This window comes from Pelodiscus sinensis, chromosome 18 (assembly GCF_052426305.1).
Source record: "Pelodiscus sinensis isolate ZL-2025 chromosome 18, ASM5242630v1, whole genome shotgun sequence".
In the NCBI taxonomy this organism is placed as follows: Eukaryota; Metazoa; Chordata; order Testudines; family Trionychidae; genus Pelodiscus; species Pelodiscus sinensis.
Window position 1 is genome coordinate 28,400,948 of NC_143069.1, and position 21,002 is coordinate 28,421,949.

The following is a 21,002-nucleotide window of genomic DNA, read 5'->3' on the forward strand; positions in this document are numbered from 1 at the left end:
TAAGTTGAAAATGGTCCAGAATTGCCAGGAAACGTGCTCAGGTGCTCAAAGCCCTGCAGAAATGTGCTCCTCAGGATGGGCAAACATAGAATGGTCCGAGGAACTTGCCGTAGCAACAGCAACCAAAGTTACGAGAGAATCAGAGATCTCCAAATCCACCAGTGTCTGCAGAGCAATGCAGAGCCTCACTCGGGTGCTGACTGCACCAGCAGCAGAGCCTGTGTCGCTCACTGAGAAGCTCACAACACAGCCAGATTTTCCAGAGCTGGTCCCTCAGGCACCTAAATGTAGTGGGGATATTTTCCAAAGCCCCTAGCCTCACACAACCACTGCGCTAATACTCTGTTTTTATCAGCTGCTGGGTGCTGGCACTCACAGAAATCTCTAAACAGAGCTGAAAGCACTTGGGAGCTGAGCTACTAATACAAAGAGTCAGGGGATTTTCCCAATTTTATTCAGAAGAAACTTTTTTTTTGGTTAAAAAAAAAGGCAAACAGGCAGCATTTGCCTGAAGCCTATTCCAGTGTCCTTCAGCACTTAGGGCGCTGGGCATTGTGCTGCTGTGGTCCCAGAGAAGATCCCCCACTTCCTGGCTGCACAGCCCCCACTATTGCCTCTGATTTGGGGAGGTTCTGAGATGTGGCTGCGCACTGACCAGCCCTGCGTTTCAGCGACTGCAGTATCAACGACGACTGTCCTTCTGCAGCGCGATGGTTGCGTAAGTCGGAGTCTCTTCTCTCTGGGACCGTGGATGCTTCTGTAAAACACCAAAATGTTACTGTTCTGCTCAGCCAGCCTTTGGTCAGAGAAATGATGCCAGAAGATGCCCCTCTGACAGCCCTGCATCAGGGGCATCTGTAACATGATGTCACTAGTAACTCGGCTGGATGTTGGAGGTCTGCGTGGGGGAGGTTCTGTGGTCTCCGATGTGAAGGAGGTCAGACTACATGACCATGGTGGTATCAGTACACACTCAGGGTATGTCTACACTAGCTCTCTAGTTCGAACTAGGGAGGCTAATGTAGGCATTCGAAGTTGCAAATGAAGCTTGGGATATAAATATTCCGGGCTTTATTTGCATTTTCCCATCTGGGTGCCATTTTTAAATCCACTTAGTCTGAACTAATTGCCCGCGGCTACACGCGTCAGTCAAAAGTTAATTCGAATTAACTGAATTAGTCCTTAGTTCGAATTAACTGTTACACCTCATTCAACAGTTAGTTCAGACTAAGGGGATTTAAAAATGGTGCCTGGACGGGAAGATGCAAATAAAGCCCAGAATATTTAAATCCCAGGCTTCATTTACAACTTCGAATGCCCATATTAGCGTCCCTAGTTCAAACTAGGGCGCTAGTGTAGACATATCCTGAGTGTGTACTGATACCTCACCTCTAACATCTGGCTGAGTTACTAGTTCCCTGCCAATCTGATGTAGGGAAAAATTCCTTCTGGTCACAAATATACTGATGAGTTAGATGCTGAGTATGAGGGCAAGCCCCACCAGCCAGACACCTGGCAACAAATTCTCTGTTGTAAGTCAGAGCCTGACTCATCCTGTGCCCCATCTCTGGCCATTGGAGGTACAATGCAGCTGTAGAATAGCTACATGAGATAGTCGGCAGGAAATCCACATTCCAAGCGCGTGGGTCCCTGCCAAGCTGGAACAGGCAAACCAGTTGCTCTCCGCTCTCACCTCACTTTGTCCTTAGTAAAAGTGCGACTCACCATGGTGCTTCCTGACAAATTCACAGAGGCATCTGGGGAGAGAGCGACAGTTACACATTTTCACTGGGGTGTAAGTGCCCTTAAAAACCTTGAGCATGAATTATAACCCCATGTCTCTAACTCTCCCCCAGCCAGCGCAGGGCTCCCTGTGAGCAGCCGCTGAGCACCATGCAGCCTGGTCTCGATCAGGGTCACTAGGTGATCCAGAGGCAGAAGGATTTCAAACGATTGATGAAGATGGTCAGTGGGACTGTGTGTCTGGGATTTTAACAGAGCTAGTTTGTCACAGAGTTGCCTTTGCAGAAAATGCCAACATTTTGTTCAAAAAGTGAGTGCCTAGAACCTGAAATATTTTGGACCCAAACAGAAATATTCTGATTTAAATAAGAGCCTGGTGCTGCACAGGACCTGTTGTTTCGTTGCCTCATGCCTCATGCCTGGGCTGGCTTCACTTCATCTGCTATGATGCACTGCATCCTGGAGATGCCCATGATGTGCTACTTCCTGCCACCAAGAGGGGAGACAGTGATGCATGATGGGAGAGCCAGAGAGCCCAGCTCAAAGAGGGGACTAGAAGCATCAGGCACCAGAACTACAGCTCCCATGAGACACTCTTGCCCCCAGCTCCCAATGACGGAAGTGGGACACTTTCCTGTGGGAACTTTCCCTGGGATGTGCCTTTGCATGTGTGAAGGTAAGGGGCAACATTTCACTCAATCCCATAAGCCTTGGCAATGCAGGGCTGCAGATCACAGGCAAAGGGTTGGAAAAAGGAACCTCCGGGACTCAGATGCACCAGCCCTGGGACCCCGAGACTCTTTATCTTTATTCACTTTGATCACAGGCAGCTTCTTATTGTAACTTTCGATCAGACACACTGATCTGGGATCTGGCCATCCCCTCTGTTAAGACATTTACTCCCGGCCCCACATTTCTCCATCATGGGCAGGTGACCCCAGCAAACCTAGTGCTCTACAAAAGCTCTTACATTGTATCTGATCTTCAGGAGCGTTGCTGGTGTCACGCTGGGCTCCTTCCCTGTGGGGAGAAGTAAAGACAGGGGGAATCAGAGATGCCACCTGCTCTCAGTGTGTCACTTTGGTGGTATTGCATCTGTTTGCAGAGATCCAGCTGCGAGTAAGTTTCCCTCTCAGGGGTGAGACTTGATCTTTGTGCTCTGCTTCTGCAACATGGCCAAGAAATCAACTGTCCAAACCACCACGAGGTCAGCAGTGAGCTATGACTGGAGGGACCCGATAAATCCCTGACCTCTCAGGATGGAAGGTGAAGCTTTTGCAAAGTGTAAACAAGGTGGCAAGTTTCAACAGGATTTTTTTTCATGAACGATATTTTTGGCAAAGTCAAATGTCTGGCCAAACTGCTTCCTTATGAATGGACAATTTAGTTTTCTCTTTGATTTTTTTGTCATCTTCCCTCCTCCCCCCTGTCTCCCCCATCTTTATCTGTATAATTTGGACTTTTTTATTGGAATTTTTTTCACCCAAATAAAACTTTGTCCCAGGTGGAATGTTTATCCTTAAGGCTCAACTTTAATGTCTTTGCATAGTGTGGAAATAAAGCTTCAGAGCCCCCTTTCCATCCCAGTCTGCCAATCCGCTCCCATGTCCCAGGAGCGGAGGGTGGGGCTGTTTAGGGGTAGAGCCTGGTCTTATGGGAGGAGCAGGGAAGGAAGGAATGTTTGGGGAGAGGCAGCTACAGTCAGAGCTCTTCAAGTGGGGGCGGAGGGGGGCTCAGGAGGCAGTCAGGGATCACACACAGCTGGGAGTTGGAGTGGGGGCTCCAAGCACTGAGGGTCTGTGTTTAATACCTGCCTCTTCCCCATCAGGTTTATTGGCAAAGTCGCTGCACTGGAATTCCAGGTTGGGCCAGATACTGACATCCTGGAAACTGTTCTAGTCTCCCCATGAACCTGTTCCTCTCTGTGCCCAGTTGGTCACCTCAAGGGCTGCCTGGTTTTGCATTTGGCTCTCCCTGCCCCTTCTACAGGGCTCACAATGAAGGATCACAATGAGCGAATCAGCCCCGTTGGTCCCCAGAAGGGCTCCGGCAAGGCCACTGGGCTGCACAAGGGAAGGCAGCATTTTTCAAGGGAATCCCCGAGTGGCCGGTCCTGCTGCAGAGCCATGGGGAGCGACTCGCAGAGACTCTCTGCAGGGTCCGTGCAGGGTTTATGTGCGTGAGTGGGAGGGGCAGACTGTGAGCCAGGAGCACTTTGAAATTCCACTCTGTCCCCTGTGTTATTCACATGTACAGCGGCTCTGAATGCCCATGGTTTAGAAAAGAGGAGACTGAGGGGGGATATGATAGAGGTCTATAAAATCATGAGTGGTGTGGAGAGGGCTGATAAAGAAAAGTTATTTATTAGTTCCCTAAATAGAAGGACTAGAGGACACCAAATGAAATGAATGGGTAGCAAGTTTAAAACTAATAAAAGAAAGTTCTTCTTCACACCGCGTGTAGTCAACCTGTGGAACTCCTTGCCAGAGGAGGCTGTGAAGGCTAGGACTATAACAGAGTTTAAAAAGAAGTTAGATAATTTCATGGAGGTTAGGTCCATAAAAGGCTATTAGCCAGGGGATAAAATGGTGTCCTTGGCCTCTGTTTGTCAGAGGCTAGAGAGGGATGGCAGGAGACAAATCGCTTGATCATTCTATTCGGTCCACCCTCTCTGGGGCACCTGGTGTTGGCCACTGTCGGCAGACAGGCTACTAGGCTAGATGGACCTTTGGTCTGACCCGGTACGGCCGTTCTTATGTTCTTATGGCGTCTCTGCTGCCTGGCTCTCCCCAGCAGGTTTGGGGGATGGGGGCAGCATCACTGCCTTACGCAGACCTGCACCGAATTCATCCCTGCTATGAGCTGGGGGCAGGTACAGGTGTGGCTGCGCCTTGCCTGGCATTAGGCCAGCTGCACGTGCATTGCTAGGCCTCCCCAAACATTGAGACGTGGCCCCACCCACATCCTACTCTCCCCCGGTAGCCCCTCCCATGCTCAGCCCCTCCCCATAACCCGGCTAGGGTTGGGGTTGGGAGGGCCAGCTGGCTGGCAGCCCTGGTTGTCTGGGGTGGGTCAGCTGGCAGCCTGGGCCAGCCAGTGGGCCTGGATTCAGGGCAGATGGGGCGGGCTCCTCTGGCCATGCTGAAGGCCTCATGGCTCCTGCAGAAGTGAAGGGGGCACAAGAGGAGGGGTGTGTCCTTGGGCAGAAGGGGAGGGGCCCAGGCTGGCCTCCCTGAATGGGAGCTCACGAGAACGGCCAGACTGAGTCAGACCAAAGGCCCATCCAGCCCAGTGTCCTGTCGGCCGACAGTGGCCAATGCCAGATGCCGCAGAGGGAGTGAACCGAACAGGGAATCCTCAAGTGACCCCTCCCCTGTCACCCATTTCCACCTCTGACAGGTGGAGCTAATGCCGGAGGGGCTGGAGCCTCTTGGTTCCCAGCCAGGCTTGGCCTCCCCCAGCCCTGCCCCAGAAGAACAGACCCTGTTCTAGGGAACTGGCTGGCTTGGTCGGTGCCACCAAACAGCCCCAACACCCCGAGTGTAAAACGGGGTCACGTTCCTTCTGTCACACACCCGGGGCTGGTTTTCAAACATGCTCCCTCTGGTGCTGGTGAACGGGACGGGAACACGCTGCTTTGGCAAACCCCTTCCTTAAAGCATCTCCTCATAACCTCCCGAATCCATCCCAGCCAGGGAGTTCATCCTGCCCTGGGCTTTTCCAAAACTCCCCCAGAGCACGCAGACTTCACTGCAGGAGAGCTGAGAGCTGCTTGGACTCTAGGGCGGCTGCTGGCCCTTGTTTGAGACAGAGAGACCAGACACAGAGAGGAAACCAGAGGGGAGAGGGAACAATCTTCTCTTACTCATAGACTCATAGACTTTAAGGTCAGAAGGTACCATTATGATCATCTAGTCTGACCCCCTGCACAGTGCAGGCCACAGAATCTCACCCACCCCTCTCAGAACAATCCTCTCACCTATATCTCTGATATTGAAGCCTTGAAATACTTTGAAGGTCCCAAGATGCAGAGAATCCTCCAGCTGCAATCTGCGCCCCATACTACAGAGGAAGGCAAAAAACCTCCGCCAATCTGCCCTGGAGGAAAATTTCTTCCCAACCCCAAATATGGCAATCAGCTAAACCCTGAGCATGTGGGCAAGACTCACTAGCCAGACACCCAGAAATTCTCTATAGTAACTCCTATCATCCCTCCATTGACCTATTTCCCACTGAAAATGAATGGTCAATTAATTACCAAGATCATATTATCTCATCAACCCATCCCCTTATCAAAGAATCATAGAACTGGATACCTCTGATTCCTTCGCAGAGACAGAACTGGAAGCAGTGAGACAGTGATCAGAGATGGGGACACGTTTCCTCATGGGGGGGAGAGAGAGAAAGAGAGAGAGAGAAACTGAGCGACACGGCCCCAATTCCTCATCACATTGACACAGAGCCCCCTCCCCATGGCCCAGCCCAGTGCTCTTCTCTACCAGCCCCCCGACTGTCCCGGGTCTGGTATGGCCACGTCTAATGACTGTAGAGTCAGTTTCATGGCATTTCATGTCCTACATAAAGCCCAGGCCTAAGAGTCAGGTGTTCAGTGAGAATTTAACTTTCATAAAAAAAAAAAAAAGAATTAAGTTCATAATCCTCATGTTTGGAGAGAAAACCCTGAAAATGCCCCCAAAGGTCAAATCCCCCAGGCCAATACAAAGACCCCACCCTAGTGACTTGTTGGGAATCCCATCAGTGGACTCTGATTCCTGGCTGAGATTTACAAGGTGCTAATCTCAAAAATAATCCTATCACCATCTCTTTGATCTTTGTCCCCAGGCAGCCTCCCCAAATCATAATTTCACTGGGTCTTTGAGCATCTCTCTCCCCCCATCCCAGGCACACTGGGGGCAGGGGATTTAAGGGATGTCTCTGCCACGTCTGTCTGTACATTTGCTAACATGGCTCGGCCTCACTTTCATACCCACCTTTCCTTCCCAGCAGATAAAGCGCCACAGCCAGTACCAGGACAGCAGGGACTGTAATTCCCAACAGGAGCGTTAGATTCAGCCCTAGGAAAGAACATCACTGTGAATGGCCCCCCCAAGTGGCCACAAGCAAGTGTCTCCCGGCTGAGTCCTGTGGGAAATGACCCCTGGTGTGCTCATGAACAAACCCCCGAACTCTCTTCTGTCTCGCTGCAGGGCAACTTTACTGGCTTTTCTTTCCCACAGTTTGTTCTTTTGAGGGTTTTTTTGTCAGTCTTTTTATTTGAAATCCAAACAGAGTTTAACTGAAATCAAAATCTTCCCCCCAAAACATTCACATGCAAGAACTTTCTTAGTTTCCCCACAAAAATAAAGTTGACATGCAAGGCGCCGTTTGGTTTTGCTTTGCTTTGAAACTTTTGTTTCATTTTGTTTTTCAAAATCCAGAAATGAAAGGAAAAAATCCATTTGCTTTGGAAATAACTAAAGAAAAATGCTCTGTATCTGACAATTTGTTGGCTCCCTCCTCATCCCCAAGCAAACTGTCAAGTAGAAATGAGGCCAAGGGACTTTTTTTTTACGTTTGTTGGTTTTCATGATTTTTTTTTCAAAACACTGAAATTTCCCATCACAAGTTTCGAATGAAATAGTTTTGTTCCCTATCTTCGGTAGCAATGAACCTGGATTTCCCCAGCTGTAACGGCGAGCTCACAGAAACATCCCTGTGGGAATTGCCCTGCCTCAGGAAAACATCACGATTCAGCGCGTCCACCAGGAGCAAACTGAACTTTACACAATAACTTTAGTGACAAGAAGGGAATGCAGCAGGCGCTCAGAGTGAAGCACATACATCAGTGCTGCCCTGCATAGTGTTTGACTGGAGACGAGGCACGAGAGCTTTCCTGAGCCAGGGCCAGCGATCTGGAAGGCTGCAGAGATGTGTGTGGAGCTTGTAGGAAAACACCCAGCAGAAGAGTTTTCCATCAGAAAATGCTGTTGCTTCAAAATGAAACCCTTTAATGAAACCCATCCCCGTGTGTGTTTCCCTACATCCATCCTCAGGGGGATCACACTCAGACTGGGGCTTCCCACCCCAGGACACAGAAACTCTTCAGAAGCATTTACCTGGTGGTGGGGAAACCCCGACACCGCCACTGTGGCTGGTTCCATCACCTAGGCAATAAATATACAAGAGACATCACCATGGCGATCGCATTCAGACTGGGGGCTTGCCCAGCCCAGGACCCACTTTTCCCAAAATAGAGACCCCAGAGCACAGAAACGCTTCTAAAGCATCATCTGGCAGGATGAACTCTTGTCAGTGCTGCTGCTGGAGTCATCGCCTAGGCAACAAACACAAGGGATCAGAGCAGGGCCTGGCCCGGTCCAGGCCCACACACGGCCCCAGCACAACTGACCATGGGCAGCCACTGGCTGGGGGCAGGGCTGCTGGAAGGGCCCTGGGCTCAGGATGGATCACAAACTGGATCTTATTCAGCAACATGAGTGTGTGTAAGACACGGGAGGTCGCTGTTCTGCTCTGCTCAGCACTGATGAGGCCTTGGGTGCAGAATAGGGGCCAATTCTGGGTGTGACACTCTAGGAGAGTGGTGGAGAAACTGGAGAGAGTCCAGAGGAGAAAAACAGCATTGATCAAAGGTTTATAAAGCCTGACCAGGGCGGAAAACAGGGGCTAGGGACACCATTCCTACCTATCCTGGCTAATAGCCGTTGATAGACCTAACCTCCATGAATTTTATCTAATTCTTTTTTGAAGCCTCTTAAAGTCCTGGCCTTCACAACATCCTCTCGCAAGGAGTTCCCTCAATTTACTGTACATTGCATGAAAAAAAATTCCATTTCTTTGTTTTAAACCTGCTACTTATTTATTTCATTTGGTAACCCGTATTTATTGTTATGGGAACAAGTAAATAACTTTTCTTTATTCACTTTTTCCACCATTTTTCATGATTTTATAGACCTCTATCATATCCCCACTTATTCGCCTCTTTTCTAAGCTGAAAAGTTCAAGTCTTTTTAATCTCTCTTCATATGGCACCCATTCCAAACTTCTCATCATTTTTCTTGCTTTTTTCTGAATCTTTTCAATGCCAATATATCTCTTTTGAGATAAAGCAACCTCATCTGTATGCAGTATTCAAGATGTGGGTGTGCCATGGATTTATGTAGAGGCAATAAGACATTCTCTGTCTTATTCTCTATCCCTTTTTAAATGATTCTTAACATTCTGTTTCCTTTTTTTACTGACGTTGCACATTGAGTGGATGTTTTCAAAGAACTATCCACAGTAACTCCAAGACTGTCTCTCTTGAGTAGTTGTTACCAAATTAGTCCTCATCATATTTTATGTGTAGTCAGGATTATTTTTCCAATGTGCATTACTTTAAATTTATCCACATTAAAATTCATTTGCCATTTTGTTGCCCAATCGGTTTGGTGAAATCTTTTAAAAGCTCTTCACAGTCTGCTTTTGTCTTTACTTATCTTGAGCAGTTTAGTATTTCGCCAGCTGTTTACCCCTTTCTCCAGGTCATTTAGAAATAGGTTGAGTAGGATTGGTCCCAATACAGACCCCTGGCGGACACCACTGGTTTCCACTCTCCATTCTGAAAACTTACCTTTTATTCCTAGTCTTTGTTTCCTGTGTTTTAACCAGCTATCAATCCACAAGAGGATCTTCCCTCTTATCCCACGACAACTTACTTTTCTTAGGAACCTATGGTGAGGGACCTTGTTAAAGGCTTTCTGGAAATCAAAGTATACTACATCCACTACTCCCCCTTGTCCACATGTTTGTTTACCCCTTCAAAGAACTCCATGGCTGTGTCTAGACTGCATCCCTTTTCCGTAAAAGGCATGCAAATTAGACACATCGCAATTGCAAATGAAGCGGGGATTTAAATCCCCCCCGCTTCATTTGCATAAAATGGTTGCCGCTTTTTTCTGGCTCGGAGCTTTGCCGGAAAAAAGTGCCAGTCTAGATGGGGATCTTTCAGAAAATAAAGCCTTTTCCGAAAGATCCCTTGTTCCTTTTAAAAAAAAGGCTCGTGTTTTGGGGCCACTGGGTTGGGGCAGTGACTGATGGCTCTGGGCTGGCAGGCTTGGAGCTGGCTGGAACAGGCACTGTGGCCAGAGTCTACCCCTTTAAGTACTCTGCGGAGGAAGTGGGGGAGAGGAATGTTCTTGGTTGAGGCTGCAGTGGCCACCAGTGCACCCTGGGAAGGCTGGAGGCCTCCTATTACGAAATAAGTATCTACACAGCACTGATTTTGAAATAGCTATTTCGAATTTGGCGTTATTCCTCATAGAATAAGGTTTACCGAATTTGAAATAAGCGCTCCGCAATTTTGAATTTATTTGGTTGTGTAGACGCTAGGAAAGTTATTTCAAAGTAAGGGCTGTTATTTCGAACTAACTTTGCTGTGTAGACATACCGTAGAAGATTAGTAAGGCAAGATTTCCCTTTATAGAAACAATGTTGATTTTTCCACTTGTTCTTCCCTTCCAGCATGACTGTGAACTATTGATAACTTCTCTCTCAGAATGGTTTTCCAGACAGTTATGCACCCGCCGCACTGTAGTCCCATCTGGATTGTATTTCCCTTGTTTATTCATGAGAATGCCATGTGAGTCTTGTGGTCTCTTCCAGTGAGACCTTTCTGTGATGTCCCCCTCCCGCAGAGCTTCCCATCCACAGGATGGTTCGCGGCAGATGCCCTAAGCCCTGTGCTTTGTGGGGTCCTATGGCAGCATTCTAAACCCCTCAACAGCCTCCACAGGCTTCTCTGCCCGCTCCGCTGCCCTACCCTGACACACAGCGCTCAGCTTCTCTGTGGCAGAGGCAAGAGAGGCACCGTGGGCTGGGAGGGCAGTGCGGCTCGGCACAGTGGAGCTGGCTGCTTGGGCACCTGCCACAGGGTGAGTGCACGGGGCGGGAGTGGGGGCAAAGTGATCCCTGCTGCTGCCCATCCCCATGTATCGCCAGCCTTGTGTTGCCCTGGGTGGGGACAAAGAGGTAGAGCAGGGCCAGGAAGGGATGCGGTGGGGGTGGAACAAGGGTGGAGCAGAGGTGGGGCCTGCAGTGGGAAGGAGGCTGCCCTACGCCCTGCTCCAGGGGTTGCATGGGGGGTTTCTCCACCCTCTCCTCCACGGATGGCCTTGCTATCCCCCTCCTCTCTGGGTTGGGCCATCTGAGATAAGATTAGTAAAATCTGTTTTGTGAGAATTTTTTGGTTTCAGATTTTGATGCATTTCAGCATTTGCATTTTCAGAGGCTGCTTATTTAATTATTGCCTCACCCTGCCCTTTACCCCCACGCCCAATTTTGAAGCTGGGCAGAGCAGAGCTGGAACACAGACAGATAGACAGACACACACACACACACACACACACACACACACGCACATCCCTTACCAGTGACTCTGAGGTACTTGGCAGGGCTGAGCCAAGACCTGCTCACCCGGTTGTCACTGTCCTTGATTTCGTATCGACAGGTGTAATTCCCAGAGCCATCCTTGGACACCACATAGTTATAGCTGTAGATAGCCTTCGCCTCCACCCTCTGGGATGAAACCTCCTCCCCATCCTTGCAGAAGACGACGCGGGTGGCTGGGAGCTGAGAGGTCACAGAGCACCGGAACAGCACAGAGTCCCCCAGACGGGCCAACGTCTGATTCAGGTTGAGGTTGGGGGCACGGAGAGCACCTGGGAAGGGGAAGGAGTCAGAGCTGCTAGTGAAGCGTTGCTGGTACCCAGCTCTGTTGATGAGATAGGAGGTAAATGGCAGGGAGTCTGGACCACGTCTCAGAGAGAGGTTCTGATCCCAGCCCTGCGGGGCAGACAGGGGGATGAGCTCTCCCTGGTGATCAGAAACTTTATTTCATGGCACAATGCACTTCCTAGAACAAGGGGCCCTGGCTGGGGCAGTATGGCCAGGAACGAGGTGGCCCTTCAGTGAGGCTGGACTCTGGCTATTGAGAGCTCTCTAGGCATGGCCAACACCACAGCCCATACAGAAAGGCCAGTCGCTGCCTCGTGGCATTTGGCCAACAGCCAAGAAGCTGTGTCCACAGCCTGGGTTATAGAATGGTCCTGTCTGGCTGTAGCTTCTCAAACGCCGCCTGCCTAGTCTGGCTATTCACAGTGCTGCTGGCATTTAGGAAAGAGGAGCAGGGTGAGTCCCTGTGGGGGGTGAGCTCCAGTGCAGAGACCTGCACCTGGGAGGGGCTGGATCCAGAGTGTGGGAACATAAATCCCTCGGGGTCAGAGCCGGGGTGTTCTCTGCTTCCCAGGGCTAGTGCTCGGGGGAGGAGGGGGAGGTGGAACAGGCTGTGGAGGTGACTCTCTGACCAGTCGCCCAGTGGCCCCAGCTCAGAGCAGGGCTGAAGCAATGGGTCAAGGAGGTGTCGACCATGAGACCTGCTGGGATCCTACACAGCCCTGGCTGCTTTCCCAGGCCGTTGCTGTGGCACCTGAGGGAGCGGCCCAGAGGGCCAGTGGCTGGACATGAGAAGAGGGAGGGGTAAATGGCATGGGCAATTTGGGGACAGATGGACAGACAGACAGATGGACTCACCGGGAGCTGAGCAGATCTCCTGGCTACTGGGAATCAGCGCTGGGAACAGAAAGGGGACGTGTGGTCAGTGCTGGAGATAAAATCTCCCCTTTCTGAGGTCCCGCTTGAGGGACAAAAACTGCCTGTAAGAGAAATAAATTCTTGAATCCTGCTGTGTTGAGGAAGCAAACCAGGCAGGACGTTAGATCTGAGGCAGGGCAGATCCCTGGCACACAGACCTCGGCTGAGCTGGGGCTGCCTTTCCTTTCAGCTCTCTAGAGGGTCAGATCCTCAGTTAGTGTAAACCCGCATTGACTCCAATTGCACTACACTGATTCACACCAGCTGGAGATCTGTCTCAGCAGCTCCCACACTCAGAGTTTACCCTGCTTCCCATTTCTCCCCACTGAAGAGGATTTCCCGACAGTCTGGGCCAGGAGTTGCTCTCAGTTCTGTTTCCTCCCAACCAGATGCGAATTAGCCCAGGATCCTCCAGTACTCACCGAGCAGCAGGAGGCACAGAGACAGGAGCATCCGGGCGATGGTGGGATGGAATCAGCCCAGCAGTTTCAATCTTTGATGGAAACCGCAGGGGACAATCTTATGTCACCCCCTGCTCTATCTGCCCCTCACAGCCCTGTCTGACTTCAGCGAAGGGAATCTCAGGTCTCTCTGCTCCGATCTGCCTGTCTGCTCCCCAGGGTGGATGTTCCAGCCCCTCTCCCTTCTCTTTGGGGTTTGCAGGGTTGACCTAGGAGAGACGCTGCAGCCTCCCTCTGACGTGATCTGTCTCCTTGGGTCTGATACTCGTTATCGCTCCCCATTTCCTGCCCCGCACCGCCCCCCTGCCGTGCTCCGGCCACAGCGTCTCTATTTAGGGCTCAGAGACTGAGAAACAAAGGGGCCGGGTTTGATTATTTGAGAATAGACTTATTGCTGAAAAAGCCCCTCCCAGTCCCATCTCACTCCCTGGGGGCTGAGACAGCCCCGTTCACAGCTGGGCCAGGGTGAAAGGTCACGGGGTGACTAGGGAGCCCTGAATATTGGAGGAGCCTGAACCTTTTGTCTCTACCCTGGGACTGCCCTGGCTTCCCCACCGGCTTTGTCTTCACCCGTCCCTTCCTCGTAACCCAGCTCCAGACACTGCTGCCCGTCCTGCCCTGGCTGACTCTTCCCCTGCACTGGGCTGCTGAGGAGTCTCCTGTCCCTGCTGAGAGACGGGCACCAGGTCTCTTCCCTCTCGCGTCACCCCCAGGAGTGGAGGGGAGGACACAAGGCAGTTGAGAAGCAGCGTCCAGAAGTGACCTCTGAGTCAGGAGGCCAGGGGGGTCCCATCCTACCCTGTGAGCTGGAGCTGCCCTGGGGACAGTGCAGCAGAGCTGAGGAGAGAGCAGGAGCCTGGGCTGAGCTGGGGGCAGAGCTGCACCAGTCAGAGCTGGAGAAGCCGGAGCAGCAGCCCAGGGAGCAGCTCGGTGCTGGAGAACAGCTGCAGCAAGCAGACCTAGAGAGGCCAGAGGTAGAGCTGGGGCTGGAGCCGCTGCAGGCCAGAGCTGGGTGCTAAGAGCAGCTGTGGCAAGCGAGGGGGACCTTGGGCAGAGGCTCAGAGCAGGGAGAGGCCACTGGTCAAGCGGCCTTGCAGGTTAGACTTGGGGGTGGATTATAACTCTGATGGGATATGTAGGGGGCTGACACTGGGAAGAAGGGTCCGTCCACCCTGAGCGTGAAGCATGTGGCCACTGCCAGAGCATGTGCCCAGCCCACAGCATCCCTGCAGCAGAGCCAGGACACGGGCAGGACCCACAGGGATCCTGGGCCCAGGTTTGTTGTGGTTACAAGGATTCTGCTTGTAATCACTGTACAGAGCAGAAGGGGAGTCCTCAGGGTCAGGCAGAGCTCCGGGTACAGGGCTCAGATCCTTCCTCCAGCCCATTCCACCAGGGTGGTGTCTAAGCCAGGAAAGTACCCAATAAGAGCGGAATCCTTCCTCACATACACAAAGAAAGCCTGGTGCACCGAGGGGAAGAACCTGCGGGAAGCCAGGCAAGCAGAGGGGACAAGTGACATCAAGAGCACAAGGCAGAGCAGTTTTGCAGAGCCACTTTGCAGAGTAAGTGATGAAGAAACAGATTGTCCCGGGCACCTTTCACCTCTGCGATGGTGTGACACGGTGGGACCAAGCCCTGAGACTCTCTGGAGCAGGCTTGTGGTCCTGCCACACCTTGGCCAGAGAGACTATAGAGTAGTTCTCCAAGTGGGCTAGACGGGCTGGGGAGGAAACAGCCCGTCAGGGGCCCGGATAGTCCTATAAAAGGAGCTGCAAAGAGCTATTGTCAGCAGAGTCAAAGCAGGGACTAGACTAGGGACACTGCAAAGGGCTCTGAGATGGGCCCCTGTTAAAGGTGACCCTGGAAGGGGGTTGTTGATTCACACACAGACAGTGTATAACTGGGCCAGAGGGATGACTGGCCGAAGAGGGTTTCAAACAAGATGGTTCAGGCCCAGGTGCTTGGCCAGAGGGGCGTGTCCATGAGAGGCGAGTGCTGCCCCAGTAGGGTCAGACGAGGTCAGTTCTGCAGAGCAGCTGGACAGGAGCGTATGGGGGAGTTCAACCGAAGGTCATAGAAGCAGAGTTTGACTCAATCTCTCATAAGCCCTGCCCAGAACACACCAGCCTGAAAATATTTTGCAGCACGTTTTATTTTTTTAATGATCATACAAAACCTCATGTGAAACACCTTTCCATCCTTCTCTTGGCAAAAAGGGAGGGAAGTGAAATCTAAAAGTAGAAAACCCTTTTAAAAGGGTGATCAGAGGGGTAGCCCTGAGAGTCTGGACCTTTCAAAGCAACAAATAGGCCCCACGGCATCTGTGAGACTCACAAAAATATATCGAGTATCATGAGCTTTTGGGGGCACCACCCAATTCAGCACAGGAGCTGGGGAGGAATAGCAAAGACCTGGAATTTATAACAGAAAAAGGAGAAGTAAATGTACCTGTCCGTTGTAGGACCTGTGCTAATTAATTAGCCCCCTAATTAGCTTCATTAGCACCAGTCCAACAATAGACAGTTCCTTCTTTTTTTATTTCAGAGACACAACCTGGGACATTTCCCTCTGGGCATTTAATGAATCTCACAGTGTCCCTCCCCCAATTTCCACTGGGCTAGATCCTGCCTCTCTCCCGCTGGCCCTCATCCCAGGACAGGCAGGACAGAATGAGACCCAAGCTCCAGCCTAGCTGGGGATATGGACAGAGCCTGATGCTGCAGGGCTAGAGAGTGTCTGGCTGCTGCTCAGAAGAGGAAGGGAGAGGAGAGTTGGTGCCGTGAGCAGCGGTCCTGCTCAGCGCCTCTGCACGCACAGTCCAGTTGCACCAAGCAGCAGTGCAGAGCGGGAACCACAAGATGAGTGACAGCTCCCCAAACATCTGCAAAGTCCCCTGTGTAGACACTTCTACCCTCCCCCACCCTAGCAGTGAGCTATCCCCAGGCCCGACCCAGAGCAGGGATGTCTGTGTCACATGCTGTGATGTGGGATTCAGTAACCCGCTCTCACAATGTTATTTTTGTCCTTACACATTAACCTGCCTCATTCTTTCGCTCTCCATTTACTCTGCTCTCACGAGGGTTCCAGGGCAGTTTATGTTTGTGGTCGTACATGTAAAGGCCAAAAGTGACCAATGGACCCATCTAGCCAGAGCATCTGCCCAGGCCAGAGCCTCTCCCAGGGATCCCTGCACTGATGGCCTTGCTAGATCCTTTCTGGTTTATCGGCTCCTAGCCGGCTCCCATTTCTAAACACTACGGTGGCTGCAGCTGATCAGTGCAAGAGGGGACCAGGGAGGGTGATGCAACAGCTGTTGCGCAAAAAGGCATGTGTGGACGCACCACAGAGGTTTCTTGCTCAAATTTCGCCTATCCGAAAAAGCACAGGTGCTCTGATGAACATTTTGTAAATGGCCATCAGAACTTTCTTGTGCGAAAGTGTCCATGCAATGTGGATGCTCTCTTGCACCAAAGCGATTCACTTCTTCCATAAAAACCCTTTAGTGTAGATGTAGCCTAAGTGTTTTGATGAAAAGTTAAAAGTGCCTGCTCAGTTCTCATTGGTGCGAGCAAGGTTTGAGTCCTCTCTGGTGTCAGAAGTGCTGCAGCATCTAATTTGTGGGGAGCTTTTACTCTGCTGTGGTGACCGTGAGGCTGAGCTGGGTGAAGAGGTGCAGAAGCCCAACCCAGCTGCTGCCTGAAAAAAAAGACGTGACAACCACAACCAGCGGGGACAGCAGCACACAACAGATCAGTAGTCTGGGGTCTTAACCTATCACCCATCTTGCATGGCGTGGCTATGGGCTTGTTTTGCCTGCTGGACAGTTTACATTTTGTGATAATAATTCACATCTTGAGAGCATAGATGGCATTTAGATGGATGCATCATCGGTACACTGGCTTGTTTAGTTTGTGTTTTTCTTTTGGGCATTGTACATTGTTGTAGGGTCAGATACTAGGTCCCTGTGTTGCACTGTATTTGATGGCTGTAGATACCCCCAAATGTGATCAAGCTTATTGCAACCACATTATGTGCATTCAGCCACTATACATTAATATATTAAAACTCCTCTTAATTAAGGGTTTATTTAAAGTCAGACTTTTAGAGACAAGGTCTCATCTAGTGGCCAGTTTCTAGCACTGCGGAGCGGCGCAAAACTCAGCAGTGTGCCACTGCGGGAGGGAAAGGGGGGCGAGGCGGTGACATACATGGCCAGAGGGTGGGGCAGTGTACGTCTCCGCCCCACACCCCTCGCTCTCACACCGTGGTGCTCTGCTGAGCGCCGCGCTGCTGAGCCGGGCCGCTGCGGGGGAGCAAGCGGCGCAAGCAGGCATTTGGGCTCCCCTGCGGCAGCCTGGCTGAGCGCACAGCACTCAGCCGAGCGTCACGGCGGGAGGGGAAGGGAGTGAGGCGGTGACGTACACGTCATGTGAAACATCTTTCCACCCTTCTCTTGGTGGTAAAAATGGAAGGAAGTGAAATGATAAAGCCGAAAACCCTTTTAAACAGGTGATCACATTCAACCAATAGAGTCAAATACGCTTCATTGGGAACCTCTTGTTAAGTTAATTGCAGCTGAGCTGGGATTCTTCTACCCTGCAGCCTGCTGGGAGCTAGATAACGGGGAGCTGATGGAACTTGAACCTGGGCCATGTTCCCATCCAGCCTGCAAAGTGACTGAGCGAAGGCTGGACAGAGGTGACAGCTGAGAGGAGGACGGAAGCAGATGGGACCGATGGCCGGCAGGGAGCAGCAGAGTGGCACCGCGAGCGGCCTGAAGGGCAGTTTCAAGGGCAGGGAGAAGGGGGGCAGGTGGCCAGTGAGCAGCCGGCAGGGTGAGTGAGGTGCCCCTTTGCCTCCCCCACTCAGGATGGGACGTGAGCTCTGTGACTGCCCCTCTGAGCTCTGGGTCTGCGAGTGGGGTGCAGAGAAGGGCTGGGCATGTGAAGGGGACACAGAACCTGAGCAGAAAAGGAGGCTGCCCGACCTACCTAGGGTAGGACTGTTACTCATGGCTCTGCTTATGAGCCTGTTTGTGGGGTTTTCCCAAATTACTGCCAAGTAACTTCCCTCCTTTTAATAAGTTTCTTTTCCACACCCAGATTCTACATGTGAGTGAGGAAGCATTGACTCTCCACAGCAACCAGGGGTGGTGGGTGAATTTACAGGTGGAAGATCGAGCCAGTTCTGGGTTGGATGGACAGAGAGGAAACCCTGGATATTGAACCCTAGAATCATAGAACACTAGAAGTGGAAGGGACCTTGAGAGATCATCGAGTCCAGTCCCCTGCAGGGCCAAGCGCCATCTGATCGTCTCTGGCAGGTGTCTGTCCAACCTGTTCTTAAATGTCTCCAGTGATGGAGATTCCACAACCTCTCTAGGAAATGTATTCCAGTTTTTAACCACCCTGAACATTAGGAAGTTTTTCCTGATGTCCACCCTAAACCTCCTGAATCTGACTTTGGCTGCTGCTGGTTTTACCTGGCAGATGGGCTACAGAATAAAAGCAAAGACTTCAGTGTTCCCTGTTCCCTTTGTTGGTAACTAACGGAGCTTTGTGCCTCACTGCGGGGAAGGTAACAGCAGCATGAATGGGTTGGAATATAATTCAAAGTTAGCAGAAATCAGCGGCTTTTTGCTCCTGTGGCCAAGTTGGTTTTAATAAAGCAGCTGCCCTGACTTCTTGCTTCAGTGGGGTTTGTGAGTCCAGCTACTGGGACATGCCCCAAACTACTCACCCAATTTCAAACTTGTGGGACTGGTCACAGGGCCGAGAGGGGACACTAACTCAGGGAAGGGCCAGGACATCCCCTCCTCCGCATAGACCCAGCCTCTCCCTCTCCATCCCATCTCTTCCCTGCCCCACCTATTTCCCCAAGCAAGGCAATCTGAGAAACTAATGGAACCCCTTCCCCTTCACACTCACCCACAGCAGCAGGGTAAGTGGAGCAAGGCTGCTTCCTGCCCTGCCCTCCTCCGCTGTATCGTTCCTCTTCCCACTGGGGAGTGTGGGGCAGTCCTGCCCCTTCCCAAGACAGCCAGGAGAGCAAAACTGGGACCGCCTCCCTCCGCTTCCCCTGCTGGTGAGTGCCAGGTGCCATAACACCTGACATGGGTCCCCTGCTAGTCCCTGCACCTGCTGCTGGCCAGCCCCTTTGCTTCTCCCTTGGGGGCCAGGTCAGGTTCCCCTCCCTCTGCTACAGTGATCCTCGAATCCATGTTAAATGCTGGGGAGGGACACAAGGGAGGCCCTGGTCACATGACCACCCCATGTGACCCATGTGACTCCTCTCAAATCACCCCTAGCTCTGGGGAGGTCCTTGCCTCTTCCCATTCCCACCCTGCCCTCACTCCACCCCTTCCACCAAACGTCACCCCTGCTCCTCCTCCCCCTCCCCATCTCTGAAACAAGGCAGAATTTTTGTCCCCATTTCACAGATGGGGGTTGAGTCACAGAGAAAGGAAGGAGGAGGCCTAAGGACTCTGTATGAAAGCAGGGGAATGGTCCCACGATTGTGGGGAACTTCCCTGGCCCATGCGCTGCTCTGGTGGGACTGGCTAGAGAAAGGATCTGAGTCCCTCACTCCCGCCACCTTTAACCAGAGGCCTGGCAGACGAGTGGGCTCCCCTGCCACTCTCCAGGATTCCTGCGGGGAGGGCTCAAACCCCAACCTTGCTCTGATCACTTAAGACCAGAGCTAAGGCATCCCTAGCACATGGTGCTCTTTCCTCTCTGGGCACATTGTGACAGCCTGACTTGTAATTGTTGCGTGCTAGGGGATAGCGAAGTTAGGAAAAGGTAGCTGAGTGGGAGGAGGGCTGTGTGTTACTGTCTGCATGAACCTGAAGCAGAAGACTCTGATCACAAAGATGACTCTTTTTTTTCCCTTCACACTTCAGTTCCCTAATTACCTGAAAGTTGAAAATGCTCCAAAATTGCCCTGGAAAAGTGCCTGGGTGCTCAAAGCCCTGCAGAAATGTGCTCCTCAGGACAGGCAAACATAGAATGGTCCAAGGAACTTGCCGTAGCAACAACAACCAAACTTAGAAGAGAGAAACAGAGATCCCCAAATCCACCAGTGTCAACAGCACAAGGCAGAGCCTCACTGAGGTGCTCAGCAGCAAGGCCTGTGCTGCTAATTGGGAAGCTCGCAACACAGCCAGACTTTCCAAATCTGGTCCCTAAATACACTGGGGATATTTTCCAAAGCTGCCAGCCTCACACAACCACTGCTCTGATACTCTGTTTTTATCAGCTGCTGGGTGCTGGCACTTACAGGAATCTCTAAACAGAGCTGAAAGCACTTGGGAGCTGAGCTACTAATACAAAGAGTCAGGGGATTTTCCTAATTTTATTCAGAAGAAACTTTATATATATATATATATAAAGGCAAACAGGCAGCATTTGCCTGAAGCCTATTCCTGTGTCCTACAGCACTTTGGGCGCTGGGCATTGTCCTGCTGTGGTCCCGGAGAAGATCCCCCACTCCTGGCTACACGGCCCCTACTGTTGTGTCTGATTTGAGGAGGTTCTGTGATGTGGCTGGCGCTGACCAGCCCTGCGTTTCAGCGACTGGAGTATCAACGACGTCTGTCCTTCTGCAGCGCGATGGTTGCGTAAGTCGGAGTCTCTTCTCTCTGGGGCCGTGGATGTTTCTGTAAAACACCAAAATGTGACTGTTCTGCTCAGCCAGCTGACGGTCAGAGAAATGAAACCAGAAGATGCCCCTCTGACAGCCCTGCTGTGCGTACATCAGGGGCAGTTCTATGGGCATCTAGGCTGGGAAACACCAGCAACCCCACTTCCTACATTAACCCCACTGAGGCAAGCAGATCAGATTCCCCCCCCCCCCCCCCCATAGCCTTGGTCTGGACCTTTTATGCCTCCCATTAGAACGGCTGTGTACAGGAGTCATCCCCCCTGTCCATGCCAGCCAGCCCTCAAGGCAGTTCCAGGTTACAGTCTCTGTAACATGATGTCACTAGTAACTCTGCTGGATGTTAGAGGTCTGGCTGGGGGAGTTTACGTGGCTTCCGATGTGCAGGAGGTCAGACTACATGACCATGATGATACCTTCTGGCCTTAAAGTCTCTGAGTCTCTACTGACACCTCCCCTCTAATATCTGGCTGAATTATAGTGACGTCA

General features: G+C 51.5%; 1 protein-coding gene across 2 annotated transcripts in view; it reads right to left on the minus strand.

Moving 5' to 3' along the window:
• Nucleotides 1-437: 437 nt before the first annotated feature.
• The window catches only part of LOC142823855 (uncharacterized), a 30,787-nt gene continuing 10,222 nt past the window's right edge, over nt 438-21,002 (minus strand). Inside the window, exons 6-8 of one of the 2 annotated variants that reach the window (XM_089769819.1) lie at nt 2,714-2,763; nt 1,726-1,757; nt 438-757 (exon numbers count right to left, since the gene is read on the minus strand). In XM_089769819.1, coding sequence (XP_089625945.1) covers nt 683-757; nt 1,726-1,757; nt 2,714-2,763 — 157 coding nt within the window. In that variant the 3' untranslated portion in view covers nt 438-682. Of the gene's footprint in view, nt 758-1,725; nt 1,758-2,713; nt 2,764-20,224; nt 20,512-21,002 lie in introns of those variants that run through there. The other variant, XM_089769820.1, reaches the window with a different exon arrangement.